The sequence below is a fragment of the Lissotriton vulgaris genome, chromosome 1_1 (genome assembly GCF_964263255.1).
Source record: "Lissotriton vulgaris chromosome 1_1, aLisVul1.2, whole genome shotgun sequence".
Lineage (NCBI taxonomy): Eukaryota > Metazoa > Chordata > Amphibia > Caudata > Salamandridae > Lissotriton > Lissotriton vulgaris.
The window spans coordinates 1,400,264,151-1,400,289,352 of NC_141685.1; the positions used below are offsets into that span (position 1 = coordinate 1,400,264,151).

General features: G+C 45.2%; 1 protein-coding gene across 2 annotated transcripts in view; it reads right to left on the minus strand.

The window, feature by feature from the left end:
* Window positions 1–25,202, minus strand: part of SRPK2 (SRSF protein kinase 2) — a 760,208-nt gene that overhangs the window by 524,256 nt on the left and 210,750 nt on the right. Inside the window, exon 1 of one of the 2 annotated variants that reach the window (XM_086967042.1) lies at window positions 21,954–22,502. The exons of the other annotated variant lie outside the window; for it this stretch is intronic. Coding sequence (XP_086823168.1) covers window positions 21,954–21,991 — 38 coding nt within the window. The 5' untranslated portion in view covers window positions 21,992–22,502. Of the gene's footprint in view, window positions 1–21,953; window positions 22,503–25,202 lie in introns of those variants that run through there. 2 annotated transcript variants of the gene reach the window in all.

The following is a 25,202-nucleotide window of genomic DNA, read 5'->3' on the forward strand; positions in this document are numbered from 1 at the left end:
GGATTAAACATATGATCATAATTATTGAGTTAAATACAAGGATATTGCACAAAGGTTAACAAAAATGAATTAGGTCAGCTTAGCAAAATGAAGTAGGTCACATGAGCTTAACAGATATAATGTGGCTTATCAGCATAATCTCTAAACAATATCAAAGAGATAGGTTAAGGAAAGACAACTTATCTGTTTGAGAGCCGCATTTAAAAGAGGCTGATCTCCCTTGGCACCTGGCCTTTATGGATACTATGATGTCACCTAATTCTTATTCTTACCTTTGTGACGTAAGCGGCTGTGTTTGTGAGCTGCATTAAAAGATTTATGCATAATGTTAGCCTCCTGTCTTGTAATGAAATTTTGAGTCGCTTCAAACAGGCCTCCAAGGAGTAGATATTCACAAACTATCAAGGCATTTTTCAATATTTTATTTGAAAGAATCACGATCACTAAAAGAGACTAAGAAACATAACGGACAAGTTACTTACCTTTAGTAACTCCTTATCTTGTAGAGACAGAATCTAGCCACAGATTCCTTACCTTAGAATATCCCAGGCATCAGGCCGGGTCCAGAAACTTTCACTCGAGAAATAACCTTGTGCCCAGTAGGTGGGTCGGTCGGCCCCACTTAACGTCGTCGTCCACGACCGAAGTGACGTCTGCATCACATATAAAGGTGCCACCTTGGCAATGTGATGTCAGTAACTTTTCACAACTTTCAACACCAGGAGCACAGAGTCATGAAATGCACTGACAGTGGTGTGCATAGAACAACTAGGACCTTGAAAGGGAACAATCCTGACCCTAAAAACCTGTCCGCAGCACAGCGAGGATGGGTGAGTCGGTAAGGAATCTGCACCTAGATTATGTCCCTACCAGATAAGGCGTTAAAGAAGGTAAGTAACTTGTCCATCTGATAGAGACATCTAGCCGCCGATTCCTTGCCTTACAACAGATACCCCAGCAATACCGTTGCCGAGAAAGGGACTGCAGACAAGTTTAGACCATGAAGTTCTGCAGGACAGAGGGGCCATAAAGACCATCCATGTGGACTTGACTGTCCAGGCAGTAGTGCTTGGTGAACGTGAGCAGTGAGGACCACGTTGCCGTCTGACATATGTCAAGGACTGGAACCCCATGCTGCAATGCTGTGGCCGTAGCTGTATCTCTAGCGGAATGAGCCCTGAAGCCTTCAGGAGGCTGTTTCTTGGCAGAGCGTAGCAAATTTGATGCAGAGCACGGCCCATCACAAAATAGCTCTCCTCTGCACCTCACAAGCTTTCTTTGATCCAAAGTACCCCACGAAGTGTTGGTTGTCCACCCAGAACTTTTTAGTGCGGTCAAGGTAAAAGGAAAATATTCTTTTTGGGTCCAGACACTGGAGTTGCTCCTACTCTTTAGAGGGTGTGGATGAGCATAGAAAGTGGGCTTGTGACCGATTGTCCACCGTGCAATGGTGTCATCACTTTCGGTAAGAAAAAGGCCCTAGTGCAAAGCACCAACTTATCAAGGAAGATGGTCAGGTAAGGAGGCTTGGATGACACTGCCTGGCAGAAGTTATTGCCACCAAAAAGGCTGCTTTGATGGTATGCAGCCAGAGGGGGCAGTTGAGCAGAGATTCGAACGTGCACACATCCGGAAGGTGAGAGCCAAATGAAGGTCCCACTGACGCATAATAAATAGGGCAGGTGAGAACAGATGTACAATCCCATTGGGAAACCCATTTACAACAGGAGATTTAAATCAGAAGGGTTGATCTGTCAGCCTCAAGAAGGCAGACAAGGACGAAAGGTAGTCCCTAAGAGTGCCCAGAGCAGAGCCCTGCTGGGGAAGGGTTAGAATAAAGAGAAGAACCTGAGAGAGGGAAGCAGAAAGAGGATCAAGTGACAGTTACGTACAATATTTCACAAATTTCTATCACCGGTAGGCATACACAGTCTTAGTAGAGGGCCGCCTAGCTGCCAAAATCACATCACAGACTTCAAGAGAAAAATCGAATGCTGTCAACTGCTACCACTCAACATAACACAAGAAAGCGTAGAGTGGACAGGTTTGGGTGGATGACCTGCCCCTGCAGCTGCAACAGAAGATACCATTGAATGGGTAACCTGATCTGAGGATTGATGCTCATCAGCAGAATCTCAGGATACCAAACTCTCAGTGTACAGTCCGGGCCACAAGAATAACCCGGTCGCTCCTGATCTTCTTGAGCAGTCTGGGCAGGATTGGTATTGCTGGAATGGCATATGCCAGGCCAGAGCTCCACTCGAGACGAAAGCATCTCCGAGTGACAGCCGCTTTGGACATTCCAACGTGCAAAACTGCTGACATTGTGTGTTCTCGGCAGAGGCAAAGAGATCTAACCAAGGCTTTCCCCACTACTGAAAGAGATCTTGCATCATCTTCAAACGGAGATGCCATTTGTGATCTTCTAGGCATAGCCATCTGAGTTGGTCCGCCCTGGCATTCAGGGAACCTACCAGGTGTTGAACCATAACGGATACGCCCTGCTGTCCCAGCCATGTCCAGAGACGCAGAGCCTTCCGACAAAGGGTCCACGAACCCACCCCACCCTGTCTGTTGCACTACCACATGGCGGTAGTGTTGCCCGTGAACCTCTAAACCAGCTGATCCTTGATGAAAGGGAGAAAAGCTTTCAACACCAAGTGAATCGCCTGGTGCTCCAGCAAGTTGATGTGGAGTCCAGATTCCTGTGATCTCTACCTCTCCCAGATGGTGACGCATCTTTCACTATTGTGTGATCTGGTTGGGGAAGGCCTCTGACCCAGTCACGGTTGGTCAGCCACCACTGTAGTTCCTATGAAGTTCCTTACGAGATCTGAACCATGTTGGAGAGATTCCCCTGGGAGGCTGCGCCCATTGAAACTTAATATCCCACTGCAGAGCCCACATATGGTATCTGGCATGTGTCACTCGCAGGATGCAGGAGGCCATGAGGCCCAGCAGCCTCGGAATCGGTCTCACCAAAATCAAGGCTAGAGGCTGAAACATTGCTATCATAGCCTGAATATCCTGGATGACAACTCGGTATGATAAGCCTGAAACTACACTGTGTCCAGAACAGCTTAGATGAAAGGGAGCTTCTGAAAGGGAGTCAGGTCGGCACGTTGATAGTGAATCCCTGGGAAAGCAAGAGGTTTGCCGTAGTCTGGAGGTCAGAGACGACAGCCTAGGGTGAGCTCGCCTTCAACAGCCAGTCATCGAGATAGGGTAAGACTGGCACTCCTGATCTGCGTAGATGAGCTGTGACCACAGCCATCGCCTTGGTGAACACCTGAGGGGCACTGGTAAGGCCAAAGAGGAGCATAGTGAACTGATAGTGCTTGTGACCTACCATGAACCGCAGGTAATGCGATGAGCAGGCAGGACAGGAAAGGGAAAATAGGCGTCCATCCAGGGCTGATCCTGCCACCAACCAGCTGCCATGATCCTGAAGGGCAGGACTAGGGAGGTTTAGAGGTTGCAAGGGGAGGAATGGACGATTTGGACCTCTTGCCACCTGATCCACTGGGTTGAAAGGAGCCACGTACAGGTTGCTGAAGTTGACTGTCTTGTGGCTGGGATATAGCTGGTGTGGCTGAAAGCCCCCTCAGTGGCCACAAAAAAGCAGACCGGGGACAGGTGGTCACCGAGAGGCCCAGGGATTTGGCCATAGCGCACAAGATCTTTAAGTGCTCCAAGGCTATGTCTGCCTGGTCTCAGAAGAGATGGGTGCCATCAAAGGACATGTCCATAAGGGAAGCCTGGACATCCTCAGCCAGGTGTGGCGTCAAATAGGCACTGTTGACAGCATTGCTCTGCTTAACGAGTCAGTGGTTTCAAGCCCACAACAACTGGTGAACTTGGCCACATCTCGCCTGTCCGATTCGTCTTGGGAGAGAAAGGCCCTGGTCTCCTCCGGAACCTGTAGCAGCAACTTCGCAACCGTTTTCCACAAAGAGTAGTTCTAACGGCCCAATAGGCATGCAGTGTTCACTGACCGCAATGCAAGGCTAGCGGAAGAAAAAAATCTTCTTGCCCCAACTATTCAGCTACTTAGGACTCTGAAAGTGGCGCCTGGACCTTCCTCTTGACCTAGACTAGGAACAGGACCTCCAGGCCGAGCAACATGGAGTCGAAAGTGGTGCCATAAGCAGCTTTAGAGACTGTTCCCTCAAAGCCTTCAGAGTCATAGCCTGTTCCAGGCACCAGAGACGAATTAAGTGTAGATCCGACATTGCAGGGTGGCAGGAGCCACACGGTTTGAATCCAGAAGTCTTCTTCGATATCGGGGACAACCTACACACTAAAAAATCGCCAACAAAACAATGAATAAGGCATTGTCAAAAAGTGACAGAGAGCTACTCTCTTCACAGATTTGCGCTAGGTGGCGAGGAAAGAAAAGAACTGGCATCCGAGCACCGAGGTGGCACCTATGTCGGTGACGCAGAAATCACTTCCAGCACGGACGACTCCAACTAAGTCACGCGGAACCTACTGACGTGCAAGGGTATTGCTAAAGCAAAAGCTTACAGCTCCAGCCAGACATCTGGGATATTCTAAGGTAAGAAATCTGCAGCTAGATGTCTCTATCAGATGAGTAAATACTGACGTGGCTTTACAGATTACATATTTCAAGGCCTCTACGACTGCAGTATCCTGAGCACCACACCAAATGAGAAAACTGAGACCTGAATCAAAGCAAGTACGGGGCCAGAGCCCACCTTTGCTTTAGCGGAACAGGGTCCCTAAACAAAACATATAAGAACAGTTTAACTGTAAAAACAATTATGCCTCAGAATCCTCCCTTTTAGACAAAATAAAGTCACATTTATTGAACAATTCAAGCCAATCGGTGGGTGGAAACCCAAACATAAAAAAAAAAAAAGACGGAGGAGGTAATGTGTGGCATAAATCAAAATAGTGCCCTTTGTCCATCTAGGCTTGAAACGGTAGCACACATTTTCTTTGAGTGCCCGGACTATATTAATCCTAGGAGATACTGGCTCAAACCTCTTTTTAGACGCCTGGGAACACGTAGGCATTTGGTTGCACTACGTATTTTACTGTCTGATACCTCCCCTCCAAATGTTTGCGGTGTCTCCAAATTCTTAAAACGTTCATGGTTGATTTGCAGCAAGAGATTGTCAATTTCAATTTAATTCACTTTTTAGCTAATTTATCTAGGGTTAAATCCTATTTTATTGTCTTAGTATCTAAATGTTGACATATCTATTTACTGTTTTGAAATGCTGTTTTTATATGTATGTATGTATGCTTTCAAGATATCTTGCATATCGAATAAAAGCTTTTCAACCAAAATATTGGATAGTCACAATTAAATCTAAAGCAGCACTTTAGCCCCATATACGTATTACTCTGTATATTATAGTAGGGTCAGTGCACAAGAGACTACGACGTTTCGATCCTTACACCATAACAGAATTATCATCAGGACATTTACAAATAATGCCCGAGAATGTATACACAATGGTAAGTGAAAAAAAACTGATAGGTAACTCAAGTAGTCACTTAATGATGTGGTGGAACAAGGTTTCCAACAAAAAATCCCAGTCTTATTCAACTGCTTCCAATGCCGAATTGAAATGCTTTCAAATAAATCGATCAGGTTTAGAATTTAATACAATCCATCAACTGTAACTGTGAACTATCGTAGACTGGAAAGGGAGGGCAGGTGCTACTACAATTATAGAGATCAAACTATCTGAGTGCCTATGCTGCAGGATATACCAAAGAAGGCAGGTCAGGACTAGGTGATGTGCTCTGGACAAATGTTGAGGGCTTTTGGATTATGCCAAAAATAATTTAGGGCCACATGTACGAAGCATTTTTGCGGCTGTTTCTGACCACAACTCAAACTGCGATTCGGTAGTTACCGAATCGCAAGTTGTATTTGCGATTCAGTGTTTGAAAGGGGCATGTTTAGGGCATCCTTTCCAAATACCGAATCTGAATGGGATGTATGAATGTTTTGCAGCCAAATTACAGTCGCAAAACATTAATATTTTACCGACTTTATAAAGGAGGTCATAACTCATATGTAAATGGGAAGGGGACCCCTTGCCCTTTGAGAATGGAAAACAAATTATTTTTAAAGAGCAGGCATTGGTCCCACGGACCACAGCCTACTCTTTAAAATGAAACTTCAAAGTTTCATTTTTTTCTTTTTAAGGAAAACGAACCAAATAATATTTTTTTTTTAAAGATTGCTTTATTAAAAAGCAAATCACAGACATGGTGGCCTGCTGTACTCAGCAGGTCACCATCCCTGTGATTGCTGCGATTCCTAATAGATCTAAAAGGGTGACCTACCTCATTAATATGCATGAGGTAGGTCTATTTGCGACCCACTAGGAACTGCTAAAGAAACTCAAAAGTGTTTCATACACTAAGAACACTGATTTCCTAATTGCGATTCGGAGAGAATCACAATTAGGAAATTGGTATGCCTAATGTCAGTACATCTGGCCCCAAGTATTTTTAAACCAGCCACTACTTGCATGGAAAAGGGTAAATGCTTCCCAGATGTGCATTAATATGCACTCATTATGTTACAGAGTGTGGAATGAAATTTCCCAAGGGTCAGGGAGGACTCATTCCTCAGGAGAAAACAGTAAAAGTCAACATTGGAGGCGAGCTAGAACGTTCACATTTTTGTGTTAGGTTGTTAACAGTAATATGAAAAATATCTTGGTCAATGTCAAAAATGAAAACAATTGCAGGAAATGTGGTAGAATAAGGGCTTATTTGTAGCAACGTTGGATAGAACTAGTTATGCTGCAGTAAATTCAAACCCGATGTTTGCAAAACAAATGGATACAGGCAAGCCTACATACTCAGTCTGGTGCACTTAATCAGAGATGTACTTTGATCAGAACATGGAGGCTAATATTGAAAGACAAGAATTGGACGTTTCGGTGGCAAAGATCAATAGTCTCGCACTGTTACTTACATTTGTTATGTACTACAGAACAATTATGACTGACTAATCCATGTTGTCAAGGGTAATGCGTATGCCAGACTTATCTACCGCCTTTAGTAAACTGGATACATTGCATAGGGATTTTGGCACAACAGTGGGAAGCCCATACGAGAAGTACCGAATCGTTAACAATTATTGATATAAGATTTTGCTCTATGGGATAGATGTAGACTCTGCACCAGTTGTAAATATAATGACCTTTTCACATTAAGCAATTTGTGAGCAGTTGCCATACAGATTTAGTATCTATTTAGTATCTAAAATCATTAGATATGAAGATGCAATTATAAACGAAGCTTCGTTGTAGTTGTTCAAGAGAAGGTCTATTGATGGTTTATATAAATACTAAGATCTTTTGAAATTATATCTTTTATCAATTAGCATCATAGTTTTCCATTGCGTATTTTTTTTAAAGTTTTAATTCAGGAGAATACAAGGGTTCTGCATGTACCTACACTCAAGCCTTCTTACTGGAGGCCAAAGATTCAAACACCTCTTCTACAAACACTAATATATAGCAATATAAGCTGCAAAACTTCAATAAACAAGATGAAGACAAATATACTGCACATCGATACTGAATCTAAACAGCCCATCATCAGATTCAAATACGTTCCCTATCAGAAGTTATAATATGCTTGGAAACCGATTCAGTCTCCTCTGTTTCAATCACGGGCCACACCTGAGTCCAGAATAAAATCATGTTCATTTTGAGTGGGAAGCACCTAGACTCTAACCAGCTCAATGACAGCAAATGTCCCAACGCAGTGCAATCTCTTATGGCAAAGGCAGATTTTCACAACACTGCTGGAAGCCAAACATAGCTCAAAGGGTGTAGCATCATTTAAAGCTAATCAAGCCCCTTTAGGATTAGCATTGGTTGTTTACATCCTAGCATCATTAATTTGAGACCTGCAATGAGGATTATCAGCAGATTTTGCGCATTTGGCATGAGGGTGTGTACTGATTTACCAGTACTGGAAGGCGCGCAACATCCATTGGACTCAAAGGAATAACTTGGTGGAACCAAATGTCATGTTAAGATACTACTTCCCTGCTAGACCTTTGCAGAAACCGGACAGAGAGCAACATGAAAAGCATGCCTCTTACTTCCTTCTGAAGGAGGAACGAACCCTTAGATCTGCAGAAAAATCTTAGTGACAGGGCAAAGGACTCTAGGGTGTTTTATCTTATAAACAACCCGCAGTCAGTCAATGGTACCCAAAATAACAAGCATTGTAAATTCAATAGGTCTCGCCTTTGCTTAAGTTAGAGCTATTGGCGTTGTAAATGACAATGTCTTTTATCCATGGGTTATGGAGTGTACGTGGTGTGTAGTGAAGTTTTCGGTTTCAGATTAACTTGTACAGCTGTGAGGTTTTAAATAATAGTTCTTTTTGCATAGTTCTTGATTGGTTCTTCCAACAAACATGTGGTACTGTCTCACTGCCCAGACCCGTCTGCTAGCCTCAGGCTCCCAGCGATTCTCAGCTAATCTGTTTAATACTTGCTTACACTGCCAAGATGTGGCAGGATTTTTTTTAAAGCCCCTAACAAGTTTATTCTTATATGTAAAAAGTGGGTGTATACATAAACTCACTTATGCAGTGTGAAGCCAAAACATTCATTTTAGGAAACTGCTCCCCCTCACTCCACGTATCAATGACAATAAACCTTGCAGAGCGAGGAGCACATGCACGCTCCAGCGCTAGGTCTGCGAGATCTAACCAGTGGCTATTTATTTTAGCAATCCATCAGTTTATCCCCTCAGTTAAGCTACTTTGCAGGCCTTGTTACAATAAAATAAATACGTCAAAAAATTATAGGGTACTTCACAGCCTGCAAGCCTCCCTATCAGTGCAATAATGCCCTTTGAGTATTTGTATTAAATTAGCCACTTATACAGTGTTAGCCAGTGGCGTGTGCGGGCACAACCTTATTTCCATGCTTTCATTGCCATAACCAATCACCCTACTGAATACAAATCGAATCACTCTGCCCCCGCGGGCCAGCTTACACGTTGATCCCAATGTGGACTTACTTGTGACAACAAGCTTCTTTAAAAGGGTTATTTCATATCGTATACTGAGAGAAGTCAGAGTTAAGTCAGATATTTATGACTAGCAGCCCGTCCCGACCTTGTCCGGGAGCAATCAGGCTTCCCCGACCCCCGCCTGCCCCGACATTGGCCATCAGCCCGGGCCCCCCTCCGCCCTGTCCCCCTTCTGCCCCGACCCCCACCTGCCCTGACATTGTCCTCCGGAGGCTTACCTCACACAATTATGCCAGAGGCCCAGTGTTGCAGTGGTGGCCAGCAGCAGCGCCTGAGGCACTGGGGAGCTTTCTGGGTAAGTGGGGCTCTGACGCTCTTTTTGCAGGGAGGCGAGGATGAGCAGAGGTTGCAGGGATAAGAGTAGGAGTTCACAGAGTATGGAGCGGCCGGCGGGAGTCGGGAGCTTGAGCACAATTATGCCAGAGGGTCCCCCGCCTGCCCCGACATTGTCCCCCGGAGCCTTACCTCAGCCGCCGCTCCTCAGTTCAGTGCTCCTCGCCGCCGGTCCGCTGCTGCTCACCGCCTGTGTGCCGCTCGTCAGTGCACATTCCCCGCGCCATGTCCGCTGCTCAGCAGCCGCTCCTCAGTTCAGTGCTCCTCGCCGCTCCGCCGGTCTGCTGCTGCTCACCGCCTGTATGCCGCTCGTCAGTGCTCCTCCCCCGCGCCATGTCCGCCGCTCAGCCGCCGCTCCTCAGTTCAGTGCTCCTCGCCGCTCCGCCGGTCTGCTGCTGCTCACCGCCTGTGTGCCGCTCGTCAGTGCTCCTCCCCCGCGCCATGTCCACCGCTCCTCCTCGCGTTCCTGGACGACATCAGAACGCAGGTCGCGGCCGGCGCTACTTCGAGGGGACTACTTTTTTTTAAAATGTAAATTTTTTTAATATAACATATTTTTTACATTTATATAGCCTATGTCCATCTGCACACCCTGAGGATTCCAACGATGTATCGAGTGTGTGGATTGGCGCTGTGGTTCCCGAGTCTACCCGCCTCAAAGCCTCAAAGTTCTTCCTTTATAATAGTAGTATAGATATAGATTGCTGCTGGAGACAGTCAATCCGAGGTTTGGGGGGGTGGCGGAGAGATAAAAGGCCACAGCTATCTTAGGTGGAAAGAATCATATTGTGGCATGCCATGGTCGGGGTGGGTGCGCCCTGCATCCGGCACCCTGATGCTCTGCTTAGCCAGGCATGCAAGTTCCCTGCCAATTGTTCTATGGGCGGCGGCGATGGGAGATGCGCAAAAGGCACGAGACGAGAAACCTCAACATACGGGCACGGCAGCAGGATTCCTTCATCGCGGGGAACCGCACCCTGAAAGACGCTCAGACGGAGACAAAAGCAGCCCGGAATGTCAACGACCGGCGCGACCCCTTTAATGAACTATAGTGCACATGAATCGCAGGCTGCCTGCGAACGAATTGTGGCGTTTCCGGATTCCGATTCAAGGGTACCGGACCAATAACATTACTCAAAACTATTGTTAAAAGCCAACACAATGTAATTTCCTACGTTTAGGGTGGACTCCAGTGTGGCCACTGGCGCGAACCACCCCTCCCGCGCCTCTCCATGAAAGGAAATGTTTACATGAAGGGACAGGCCTGTATTTTCATCTGCGCGGAGCAGCATCGTTAACTTTAAAGAGCCACGTCCTATACTCATACGCAAACAAATCCTTAATGAAAAAAAGCACCCACAGAGGGGTGGAATAGACAAGGCGAGGCCGGCAAAGGTGGAGTGAGAGAAAAAAAGCGCCTCCGAGGCGGACCGCGTGCGAGCTTAAAATTAAGACAGTGCCAGACTTGCGGACGTCTGTGCGAGGGGGGAGGTTTTGGAACAAAGACTGACGAGCAGCGAGGGACAGAAACTTGTAATCGGGAGAGAACACTGGATTGACCGAAAAAAAATAGTGCCTGACTAATGAAGCCCACTGTGTAATGCCGCAAGTGAAAGAGCCAGTCCGGGTGGGCAGTCCTTAAAGGAGACAGGGCGGTAACAAGGAGGGACTAAGAAGCCTCCTTTTCAATCAGAAGCCAGCGTTTAGCATGGAGCATGACGCAACCCAATCAAAAAGGTGGGCGGGGCGTTAAGTCCCCTTCGGAAAGCGTAATGAGGACAATAAGTCTCGCAGACCCAAATGGCTAACTTTTGGAGAATTGTTGGATTAAGTAATTTCTATAAATACACACAAGTGCCAAAGTGAGGCTAGTGCATGAGATGTCAGAATGAAAACTGCTCACACAGGGAAACTAGTCCTAAAACGAAACACGTTAGAATGAATACCAACTTTATGCCAGGAGGATCCTTCATGTCCCTTCAAAGTACATCATACCTGGTGTAGACACAAGGCAAATCAACCTACTGGATGTGGGTGGGTCCATTACATGATAGTGTTCCCAGCTCCTCAGCGTACACACAGCACCTTCCTCAGCCATCATCGATCTCATCTGCTTCTCTCTCTTTTTACTAAGACAGAGGAAGTGCTACTTGGCATAAGAGAATGATGACTACTGAGCAGCAACAAGAGGTGGTGAAGAGGGCAGACCAACCACCCCCAAGATCTTCAGATGTGAAACTGTGGTGGCAGTACTCCAAGAAGCAGACTGGATTTAGGAAGGTGATCACAGTGGCAATGCAATAGAAATTGACAATTACAGGGGGAACAGAGTCTCCTGTTATTCCATTACTTGAGTCAGTCTTGATACACTAGCCAGGAAAAGAACGTTGGTGAATACCAGGTCCGGACTGGGAACCAAAACCGGCCCTGGCAAAGTGCTCAGCCGGCCCCCTGTGGGGAGGGTGGTGGTGCGACCGAGCTGTTTACCAGGGCCAGTTTTCGGCCTATTTTTTACAGGGCCGATTTTGCTGCACAAACAGCCCTGTAACAAAAACGGCTCCCAGGGGCAAAAAAACAGCCCCACCCTTGCGGCGCCCCGGGGGATTGCCTGGTGCCCGCAACGGCCAGTCCGGCCCTGGTGGATACGAAGAAATAGTTGGTGGCTTGTGAACTAATGGAAATTTCCAGTCAAACATAAGGTTGATATCAGAGGAAGTAGTACACTTTCTCGCAGGTCAACATGGCCTAGTTCTAACTTGATGGGCTCTAATAGCTTTCAAGCTGCTTCAGTCACACTGCCATGCCTTGCCTGAGGTGTGTCCTCGGGGAAAGGAGGCTGTGCTAAAAGACCAAGTGTAGTGGGCCAAGAGTATTTTCTTCCAAAAAAGAAATAGCAGTATCTGAGTGGTTAAAAAAAAACCTCACCTTTCTGCTGTCCTCTTTCCCTTATGGGCCCCTAGTGGGCTACAGAGTATTTTTAAATGTGCATTTGATATAGAAGGATAGCTTTTTCTTTAAAGAAAATACTTGAATTTATGTGTTTTAAATAAGGGACGCTACCTGACAGATCTGTTGGTACCTATCTCTGCTTACTGTCCCCCACACTAGTGCGTAACAAATACATAAAAGATGACCGACTGCAAGAAGGAGGTACAATGGAGTTAAACATCATAAAACTAAAAAAAGGCTAACTTCCTTTTAACCCCTTCCATGCTGGCACGTTTCCGCCCCTGTGCGGTAAACAAACGAACAGGGGCGGGCCATGACGAACCCCAGCCGTCATCAGCACACGAGCACTTTAGTGCATGACGGCTGGGGTTCGTCACCAGCATGGAAGGGGTTAAAAGATAGAGATAGTGCCTCAGTCGAGTCTATTAGAGAAGCACTATTACAGAGGCATCTTGTTAGAAGACAGCATTTTGAGGAGATCCCAGGGAAATGCCTGCCCAGGTTTGCATCAAAAGAATAAAGAGGTCGCTCCTGACAACTGAGAAACGGTTTCAGCAAAGCAAAACCATATGGCCTAAATAGTGAGGAGGTATAGCTGTTCACCATATTACATATTATGTGTGGCCTAGGATAGAGTCTGAAAATGCCATGAACTTGACCTGGATGCAGATATCTATCGCTATGCTAAGAACTAAAGATATCTATTGTTTTGCTAAGAACTGCAGCATATCTAAGTGGTAAGGTTAAGACAAAAACAGGCACATGCATCAATATTGCATTTTGCGATTCCTTCATTGCGAAAAATAAGGAATCGCAATTAAGGAATTGCAAAATGCAATGCATCAAGAAATTGCTAAAAAAAATTGTGATTTCTTAATATTCCTTCATTGCGACTCGTAATTTGAGAGTCGCAATTAAGGAATACCTCCCCATTCATTCCTATGGGCCTAGAGGCCCATAGGAATGAATGGGAAGACATTCTCAATTTGCGATTAGCAAATCGCAAATTGAGAATGCGATTTCAAGGGTGCCGGGGTGTCCAAAGGACACCCTGTTGCACCCCTGAAATCAATCTGTGCACATATGTTGTGCACACACATGCCCTTAGGGCATGTGTGTGCACAACATGAAAAACTTTGAAAAATGCACAAAAGTGCATTTTTCAAAGTTTTCGCAAATTATCATGAGGGTCAACCTCAAGGTAATTTGCGCCCCATAATTGCGAAATCGCAATTTTTTTAAGTTTCATGCATTGCATTTAAGGAATCGCAAAATGCGATTCCTTAAAGGCAATCGCAATTTGAGAATGCGCAAATATTTGCGAATTCTCAAATTGCTTGGGCCTTCATTCACCCTTCATGCATTCCAAAAGCAGATTTTGCGATCGCAAACGGACGATTTTTGCGATTCGCACTGTTTGCGATCGCAAAATCCTTTGATGTATGTGCCTGAAAGTTATTTAAAGAACCATTATTTCATGAATGTCCTGAATTGAGATTAATCCATGCTAAAAGCTTCACAGAAAGAACATATTTAGGCACTACAGTTCAGTTTTGGACATCTGACACATTTATATTAACATCTCCTGTAGAAGCATAAAAAAGGGCATCACATGACGTAAAATAACTCTTGATTTATCTAGGTGTGCACCATGTGACTAAGAAAGACTTATCATACTAACATTAGTAAATCTCCAAACAACAACATTTCAGCTTCTCATTCAGTGAACTGCCTACATTTCAGCATTTACCCAGTAATAAAATTCAAGACGCTACAAAAGTTAACAGATATCTGAGATTCCCTCACTTCCCTATAACCTATGTTCAAGTACCATATTACAGTATTATGTTCATATCAAAGCCAACATCAGTTCCTTTATCCTAAGAAAGTACTAAAACATTAGTATCACTTGGTCCAATACTATAATGGGAGGGGTCATCCTGATGTGGCCAGAATTAAATTATCTAACCGTTGATGTTTTAGAAGCCTCCCAGTCATGTAAAAAATGATAGTCGGTTAGTGCACAACCAACTATAAGACATTTAGACCAGCCTGTCTAACACTGGCGATGATCAAGAGTAAGAACCGTGCCAGATTTTCAGAATATTCACATTAGATAAATGTACACACCATGAATCCAAATGAGAAACATTTAATAAATGGTTATCTTGAATATAGAATAAGGATTCAGGCCTCGCAACCAACACTAAATTCACTTGATCCATAACATAACTGCCCACTAATGACTCAAAATTTTACACTGGAAACAATGAGGCACTCAAATGGTCCTTACAAATAGTTAATAAGTACTTCTTGTAGTACTGAATATCAGGAGCTATGTCATTTTAATTCAGCAATCTTTGTCACTGTAAATCGGAAGACCTGGACTACATTTGGTAGATAGGACTGGAACGGCTGAGAGACACTGGCTGAGCACAGCTCTTAAAATGTGTGAATACTTGTCACTCTTATCACTATTCTTCAGATCTTTGCAGACTACTTGATAAATTAAAAACTGTACTTTATATTATAGGGGTGCGTAGCAGATAACACTTGGAGCAATTTAAGGCATTGATCCGAGAAGCATTCTCAATGCAAAAAGGTAGCAAGAATACTAGTCTCACTAGTAATATATACTTATTATAAAATATGGTTTTATATAAGGCACAGATTTGCCTACACTAAGATATTACAACCACTTGGACAATAAAGAATGATTTTACTGGGAGAACACTACTGAAACATTGTCACTAAAGATGTGTTTAGGGACAACATAGGATCTTTGTCTTGGTTGCATACAACTTCATTGGCCTGGTTTTCTTCTAATTCTGAATGTCTTTCAGGATATTTGCCAATAGTGCCCTGAGTGTGTTCAGCATGCCACTACTCCAGACAAAGGTTCACTGTATTAAGGTCACCCAGAAATGTCATGGAAACATTGAAAACGATGGGGCACTGCTAATTTCTGTATGATACGTAACATTTAAAGCCATAGAAGGTCACAAGACTTAATGAATATAAATACAACTAAACGTATGCAGACTATGCTGTACTTAATAGGGCATACAATTGGACCCTGTGATAGAGTAAGATGCGGCCTCCAGTGAGCTTTGGCCAAGTTTCCATTAACAGTTATATCCACTGTTTGGAATGCATCCTCCCGCTTATCGTTGTTTAGTGTTTCCACAAGAACTACACGCAACTTTAAAATCATAAGAAATTGTCTCAGTATGGAATACATCCGTAATTGCTTATATAGAAAACACTGGCCACTCTCTTATCAATAGGTACAAACTTCATGGGAACCGAGGAGTCATCCCTCAACCAACTCTGTTAATAAGGACTTCAATGGGGTGGAAGCTTGAAAGAAATTGCTGGCAGTGGTTTCTAGTGCACACAAAAAAAGCTGAAACAAGTCCTTACTGAACAAATAAATAGTCCTCCTTGTAAATCCAGCGGAAGGAACACACAAACCACATTTCACATATGTTCAGTCATACACTTAGAACAAAGAAGACAACGACAATTAACAGACCAAGGGTCCTCTTGAACATGTAAGCATCAGTTTCCAATGTGTTGGATGAGATCTTAATGACTTTTCCTTTTTTATAGAAACAGGAGCAACTATGTTTTTCTCGTTAACACATGTTTTACCTAGTGTTCTTTTTCATCTTTTATTGATTAAATGTACTCAAATGCATAGGTGCGCCTAAGGTGTACCTCTCATGGATTCCTCAAAGAGTTGGCAGGTTTATGATGTTGTGGGTGGTAGAAGTAGGTGAGGGTTTCAGTTGAGTTGGAATATTTTGATGTGACAATGATAGATCTCATGGTATCATAGTCAGTATTTATGAACTTGGGTGTGACCAAAAGCAGATGTTTGACCCACATCAGAAGTGGGATGAACACCAGACTTGGGAGCAACTATTCTAGAGGTGGGTGTGACTTGCTTGTGAATTTATTTTTGAATGTCTATTGAGCAAAGTTATTACTTGTAGAGCTCCAAGATTGTTCAATAACTTAGCTAGTTGTAGCCCTGGCAGCTTTGCTCTGAAATGTCTAACATTTCCATACATCTGTCGCAACTGAAATCAGGCTGGTGCATTTCCTGTTGGACTGATGTTTGAGTTGGGCAGTGTTTCAAGGCCAGAGCACAGATGGTATTGTTTTCTTGATTATATTACAATTTTCAAATGTGGAGTACTCTACTTGGAAGGAAAGACCTCAGCATAACTGAAGAAAAGATAAAATTGCGCAATTATGCAAAGCAGGCAGATCGACTCACAATGACGTCCAACTGAAGATGTCAAAGATTATTTTATATAATTTCAATGTTGGTGATAAAATTGTGGCTACTTGCAAGTGCTTAAGTATACTAGAATTTGGAAGAAACGTGTTATTAAGGCTCGAGCATGTGACGACTTAGGACAAGATAGAGGCTTCAGAAGGTATTCAAGGGTGAACAACAGCTAAGCAAATTCTGTAAGCGTGATACAACAGATTCAGAAACTCGAATGCTTTTATATTTTTTATATTTAAACAAGCTCTATGAAGCTGTTATTAAAGATTAACTATTAGGAAAGAGTGTCAGAATGGGGAGAAGCTTGTCAAGTACTCCAAAACACTGATGAATGAATTTAAATAAAAAAGTATGGGATGCCGGATGGATTCTTTGAACTTTTATAAACATTATTTATATTTACATTTTTGTATATCTGTTCAGATGGGTTGTGTGTAAACCAGATATACAAAACAAAGTCAGACAAATGTTGCAAATTAGGGACTCGATGTGGTTGGTTAATTAGATTTCGAACACTGCCTTTGGAGACTGTCTTCTCTGCAATCTTGCTTTTTTTCTGTCATCTTTGGTAACCCCTGTCCTATTCCCCACTACTTGCAAGTACTTTCCACATTATCCGTTTTACAGTTGTGACAGCATAATAGCTGGAAAGCACAATGCAGTCTGTCGTTACTACGAGAGAATTGTTGCTTTTAGGAACAAAATCCTCTCTATACAAATCTCCAAAATAAATACTAACTGATCTACAGAGGAAACTGAGGAGCTGCCTAGGAACGATTTATCTGCAAATCAGGGTGGTAAAATCACTCTTAGAAATAAAATGTTAATATTGGGGTGGTTGCAGTACTTATTCTGGGTCTATGCTTCCAAATCACACAACAGAAGTGCCTAACTAGTCATTTTTCACATGCCCCCACTGTTACAATATGGCGGCAGTCACTCTGCTCCTAATGGGTACCTGAAGAGTAACTAAATGGAATTTTACAGCTCTGTGTCTGATAGAGGAATAAACTATTTAAACGACAGGCATGCGAGAAGAGATAATAAGGCCAACATTAAGTGTGTGCGTGGTACACTGTGCATGATAAGCTCTGCAAGACCACGCACAAGCTGGTGCAAAGCCTAATCACAGTAAAATTCTATGCAAATGAGGACAGCCTAATACATTACACTGCGTTTGAACACATCAAAAAGGGAATTAAAAAACTGATTATGGGTACAAATTAAAAGAGCAGTAACAGCGAGTCCTGGAGCGAACGGATATCATACATGCGTGTCACCCAACCCAGCACCGTCGAAAATGCAATAGCCAACTATACGTGCAGGCACTTTCTCAGTCAAAGTGTGGAAGGAGACAGTGTTCATCTGGCAAGAATCTATGGCGCCACAAAACTAATCGAAGAGCTTTGCATTTTTGAAGATGGCAGGATGTTGTAAGTTATAAATGTCATATTTCAGAAGCTTAAAGAAAATAAAAAGGTCGAAAATATCATGCGAATTGCTGCACTCTAGATGAAGTTCACATGCAACCCTTAGGGTTGTAGGCTGGCAGTGGACATGAAGAAAGAGAAGCCAAGATAAACACAATCTGAGTAGGCGACAGGCACAGGAAGCTTAATTATGCACTTTTCTAGAGGAGGCCTCTAGGTGGTGGAATGGACCTCACAATTAACTGACAATCTGTGCCCTTTTGAATAATACCTGGCTGGGTAGAACAGCATTAGTTCTCGAGAACGAGGTGTTGACTGAGCCCTGAACTTGAGTTATGTGAGAGGCTAGCGGCAATAAATGAACCTAACACACTGAGAGCAACCGGCATCTGGAGTTCCCTAATATTATACTGAAACAATAAGGCAGGTGCGAGAATAAAGGTACAGAAACTAAACATGGCAAGGGAAAATACTGTGAAGTGGGACAGTCAGCTATTGAGATATCCAGGTTTAAGATGTTAAAAATGTTAGCATTTATTTGATGTGCGTACTATTGGATCATTTCTCATTTTGAATTAACTTAGCCTTAACAAAGCAACACACTGGCTATAAAATGTCAACAAAGATATTTAAAAACTTTTAACAAGCTGGAACCACAGTGCACAAATTTACACAGTCACATGTAACTAGTATACATGCGACTGTATGCATGATGCATATGGTTAGCTTACATGAGATTCCATTGAATCGCTACAAACACCTTAACTGAGAACTCTGTTAGTTTAAGCGCTAGACAGATCCAACTTAAAGTTTATCAACATAGGAACTATACTTTCCAAATTCCACCCACGTCCAATAAAAACCAGTCCCCTGCATTAAAGGAAATAAGAAGTAAAACAGACTTGCCTAATAATTGTGAAAACAAGCATTGGCAATGACAACAGGTCTGGCTTTAAAGGAGAGTTGCATGCTAATGTGAAGCATCACAAGTAGACAGCCTGGGAAGGGATATGTATTTGTGTGGAAGCAAAAACACAAAATAATACTGGTGTAGGTTAAAGGGTCAGGTGAGAGTCACACTGTCAAGTCCAACCTAAACATCCACGTATGTAATTAACTGCTCTCCTCCCATCTGCGCTGGTGCCAGAGGAAAAAAATGTATCTTGGTTTCTAAGACACTTCAATAGCATTACAGTGTTGTGTGTGTCCCTGAAAGTTCAAGCTCAGGCATCTGGATAATTAAACAAAAAGGTATCACTGATGTATGGGGAGCAAGCAATTTTTGAGTGGAAGCACACAACTTATGCCCAATCAAAACATGTACTACCGGCTCACGGCATTGTGGAGCCAATCCCCCTCCCCATGTGATTATCACATAATGGTCTGGTGACAGCTGCGCTATCACTCAAGAACATAAAAAGGACAAAAACCTACCCATACTCCAATAATACTTATTTCTAACTTTTCAATTTTTTGCGGCTATATTTGTCCACATAGCAAATATACTTTATACGCCTGGCTTTTGTCACTGAAATACAGGATAGGTTTCAACACCCTAAGCTCAAAGGACTGATTAGGAATCAACCGTCAGGGCTATGGACCTGTAAGGCTTTATGAGACTAACACACTGATGGAAGCAGGTTATCTTGACTTTTTACATAAGTGACAATACTTGAATGCTTGTGTGCATGCACACCAGTGCTGAATGCCTTGAATCATAGTCTTGCACACATTAAAGTAATAGTGCACCTGCTTTTAGGAGTGAGAAAAACAGAACCCCATTTCAAACCGGACGCCCATGTTTAGGACTTTTTTTAAAGACTGGCAAAAAGTTGTTTCTTAGTGTTGCTTGCTTGCCTTACGAAAGGTATATTACATAAACTAACAGCAGAACTTATAAATTCACACCTAACACACAGGCGGCATCTGCCAACCAACTGTGCCTGGTGGCTAGATGCCGAACATGATTTACTGATTTCTACTTTATTTAATTTAGATTTCTCTGTAAATAAAAGGTACATTTTGAATTTTCCGGGTTTGTGTTGCTTTGATGGCAATTTTGTGGAACGGAAACTAGCAGGCTTTTTTAACATGGTTGGTAAAGTCCACTATGAGAAGCAAGTACTTAATACACTTCGACTAAAGAATAGCAGCACAAATCTTAGATTGCAGAACAAGAGCATCTTTACCTTCACATAGAAGGCGTTTGGAATTGATATTCCATATTGGAAAACAGAATACATAGCGCAAAACAGAAAACATAAGCGCAGACATTTCTTGCAGCTTCACTCATATATAATTACAGAACACGCAGAATTCCGTGGTGATGCCGATTTCAGCAATCAGATCCTTTACATATAGGCCATATTGCACCATTTATTAAAGGTCTAGTCCTATAGGTGTTCTCTGACATCTTCTGAAATATATTTTTGGCATGGGTTCACTTGCGCACGCGCTCGTCCCTGTAAAGCGTGCCTACAAATGCTAGAGGCATCCCCTAAAAGGTGGTGTTAGGCCCAATTTGACAAAGCATTCATAATGGCAACGAATTTGTGTAGGAGACGTATGTGATGTGCATTCTGAACATCCAAATGACGGCTGTGTTGGGAACGTGAAATGTGATGTGCTTACAGACTAGATTTGTGGACAGCCATAGAGACGCAGCTAATTCATTAAACTGAGAAAAAGATGCACGGACGAAAACGTGTAGAGTGGTCTCTCTCTCTCTCTCTCTGGGCGGTTACGTGTCTGTCAGGAAGGCTGAAGCAAGTGCGAAGGCTGCGATTTGAACGGCAGCTGCCATAATCGCTCTAAAAACCCTAGTGAGTCACGGCGGCTTCACCTGCAGGCAAGAAGCCTTCCTTAAGGCATCGCATGTTTAGATCCCAACACGGACCTCGAGAAGCAAAGCAGCCCGCTCGCAGAATGTGACTAACGTGCAATTCCAATGCTATGTGCAACGAGCACCACTCCCTTTTCTCTACAACAAACGCCTCATGTCTCGTGTGTCTGAAACAGATGAAGGAGCAAGCCCTGGCAAAGGCAAAACAACAGAACACCAGGCAACAGAATACCAGTTGAGGGGCGGGGAGAGGCTGCAGCTTGGCGGACAGCGCCAGAAGCAAACAATAAAATTAGGCAAAGAGCTCTCCCAACATGTTGACATCCGCAGCACACTGCTGTTGGGACATCATTTGCATGCTGCGGTGGTTCGGACTTCATGCAACAAAAATCAAGCCCTCCTGCAAAATACACTAGATTTAGTACGCACAGCGCACATACCCGGCACATAGGGCACACACAGCATCAGCAAACTTGACAGCAGCATCGTTTCCATGAAGGAAAGGTACCATTAGCACAGCTTGTCTTCGTGCTCCTCTCCCGGAGAGAAGGTGGCATCAAAACAAGCAGCCGCTGTCTCTTTGCGCGCAGTGTCTATTCATAGGCTACTTATAGGTTCGATGAAGCATCACCACATTGTGTCCCTGCCTTTGTGCATGCATTGCCCCTCCATATACTGCCCACGGGCGAGATGAGGGCATCAACACGGTCTAGGGCGGACTGTGCATGCAGGAACCCTACATCGCCTGTCAATGGGGATGGGGCATCAGCGCCGACACCGTGTGGGTGCACACAGGTCTCCTATGTATGTAGTCTTCTCAGGGACCCATCAGTATTGCCTGGCGCTGAATACAGGTATCCAGTACCGGCGCAGGCGATGAGACGCGCTGTGCAGTGGCACGCAGCAAGCATTGCGCGCGACGTCTGTGCTGTGCCCCTCCATGGTTTCCTGCCGCCAGTGTGCATGCAGTGGCACACGATGAATACGACAAACATTGGTGGCAGCCGCTCTGCAAGGACCCCGGGCAGCCATGCCGGGGGTTTCCCTACCTTTCAGACGAGGACGACTTCTCGGAGTTAACTGACATCAGCAGCTCACTGCTTCCGCTGGCCGTGTGGAGAATGATGGTGGAGCGCCGAGGCCGGGCCGCTCTCGGACTCGCTCTGTGTGGGGTTGTTTCATGCGCTGCTGCGGATGCCGGGTCCGGGTTCACGGGCGCTGCGGCGCAGGAAGGCTTTCGAGCAGGATCCAGAGGCGACGGCGGCGGCGGCGGCCTGGCTGAACAGTGCACATGACTACCGGGGAGGCGGGCGCTACCACTGTACGCGGCGCGGGGGAGGCCGTCCCCGCTCGCACCACCCCACACAGCACACGGGGGTGGATTCGTGGTTCCAGTAAAAGTGAAGTCGCAGCGAAGCTCGGGTGAGTGCTAGGGAATGGCGGGTGATGGAGTTGTATTGCCCGAGTTTCCAAGGATCTGTTCTGGGCAGATGAGCCGGTCCAGAAACACTCCTTCCCAAGCCCGGACTAACATGGCCCTATGAATCCGTGCTTTGTAGTGCTATCGGAAAGCGATGCTTCGGCCGCCATTTCAATCTACACCGGGAAGCTCAGCAGGCATAATAATGCCAATGGCCTTTGAGTGATAACAAAACAGTGACACTAAAACAAAATTACACAAAAGCCCTGTTGTCTCCTTAGCATATTTCCACCAACTTGCCTGAAAAATTCCTACTATCAAATTTCCCATGACAAAAATATAGACATATACAATTCAATATGGAATCACTTAGCCATGTGGCTCCCCCAAAGCAGCTAAATTGTTGTACCTTGGTTCGTAAGGGGTGCTACTGTCTTGAGGTATGCAATGGGCATCATTCGGACATCACTCACGCACCAGCCTACTTGCTCATCACTCAATACATTCTCATGTGCAATTAATGGTCTACGTCCACGTAGATCTATACAACCTTTTGAGATTCGTCCACTTACCGCCAGCCAGAATTGGTCACAACATTGCTCAAATCTGACCTACGATCAAGTTGCACAAAAAACTGTACAATTCACCTGGCCCCTAATTCTAGTCTTCAAATGGCTCTCCAAATCCTCATATATGCAGAAGGATCACCTTGGTCCAAGCAGTGCTCAGGTTCAAGTAAGCCTCTGGCAGCTCAAATGAAAATAATAGTCTTGATAAAGCACCTGGTAGACCCACAGAGTACCTCCAGACCAGGGAAGACCTAAAACTACAAAACACACATCCAACCATACATAACCAGGATCTGTCCGTTAATAACATAGCTCCTGATGCGGCTATCATGTGCCATTCTGCTGCTCATGTTCCAGGAATTTTGTATCTGGATGGGCCAAGGGTGCATTCAGGTGGGCAAATGCAGGCCCAATTCATGTAAATTTTGGAGGTAGCCTACAAGCCCTAGATTTACGCATGGATGTCAATTTATCAAAACGCCAGGGGTAGTACACATCGTTTACCTTAATCAAGGCCACTGGAAATGTGAGGCAGGCAGTAGCGGCCTCAAAGTGGTGGTGCAGGCCAGAAGAGGGAGGAGTGAGGTGGGGAGAGATGTGTTGGAGGACAAAAAAAAAACCTTACCTGAACAACGCCGCCTCCTGCCGCATCGCACTCTTCGGCTCTTCCTCTGGGCACAGGCTCCAGAATGCACTGTGGCCAATCCTGACACTGCATGAAAGCAGCGTCGGTATTGGCCTGAGGGCTGGCAACCTGCGCTCTCAGGCAGACTGGGAGCCTCTACCTGGTCTCTCCAGCCCCAGCAACGCAGCTAGGGCTGGAGAGAGCTTCACTATGCATGAGGGTTTGGCTGGCCAGAGACAGACGGCTAAACCCTCATGTGCAGTTAAGAGAATGCCCAACAATCCACAACCAGCCGTGTCATTCCCCGGACCCACCCCTAAGACTAGTAAGAGTCCTGAGGGCGGGTACAGGGGATTAAAATAAAACAAGTTTAAAACCCTTTTTATTGTCGGGTGTGGCTAGCAACATGGCCGACTAGATGAATCCGCCGGAGCTCCGGCTGCCCGTCGCCGATCCTCACACTAATCCTGTCCTCTAAGCCCACATCTATAGCCCATTTCTGGTGTCAACGAGCCCAGACACCTCAAGAGTGCGACCAGAGCCGCATTGGAGAGCGCTACTCCGACACTAGGGGAGACAGCGCCGTTCAAATGGAGACAAGCGTGAGCAGCCAAGATGGCCGATGAGACCTGCTAACTGCGCAACATTAGCCTAAGACGGCCACCTTGAGATTTGGGGTGGGCTGACTGAAGGTGATGAAATGAACATTCCCTGCAGACCGAAGGGTGCAATGGTCAGTCGCAGACGTTGAGACATGGAAAGTGGAGGAAGGTGAGGGAGCAGCAGCCTCCTCCCCCTCTGGGTGCGGGAACTGGGAAACGAGTGCCACCCCGCAGCCGCACTCGAGCTGCAAACCAGGACGGCCGCCTGGCAATTCATGGTGGACTGACTGAAGGCGGCGAAAGTGAACATTAACCGCTGGTCGGAGTGTGTGGGGGTCTGCTGCAGACGTTGTCCCGAGAGCTGTAATCAACACTGGGGTGGCCCAAAACCCTGCGGCAGAGATCATCAAGAGGCCGGAGGCGGTCAGGAAATAAAAAAGAAGTGGAGCCGCGGCAACCGGAGGAAGGTGAGCAAGTATCATCCGCCTTCCCCTCGGAGAGAGAACCCGGAACTAAGTGCCTTTCTCCGGGTACACTTGGGCTTACGGAGGTGATCCTGACGATGTCAGACCCGGGAATGATGGAGATAACCGCTAGGCCTTACCAACATAAGGCAAACCTGAGAAGCACCCGGGGACCGGACTTGTCGCCCTGACCCGCTGTATCGTGGAGACTCCCTGGGCCTCCTGCCGCATAAGAAGTAAGCGCTGAAAAGTGCTGAGAGCCAGAAGAGTGGAGCGTGGAGCTGTGAGGCAGTGCCCCAGAGACAAAGGGGGGTGTCCGATCTAGTGGGACCTTCTAGTGAGAGGCGAGCGACCCAGGGACTCCACCTGAGTCAAATGAAGAGGGGCCCGACTGCAAGGTAGAGAATCTATATTTGGGCGGCGAGTGACCCCCTGGGGGAACAGCGACACAAGTGATAACCCAACTCGAGCACAGGTGATAGAGTCTGCGCTAGGGGGAGTGAAGAGTGGACGTCCCCTGGGGCTGCAGAAGACTAGTTGGGAGCCTAAAAGAAGTGCCATGCCTGCCTGAAGTACCCCCAGAGGCCCCATTCAGAGGTGCCTTAGAGCGACCAAAGC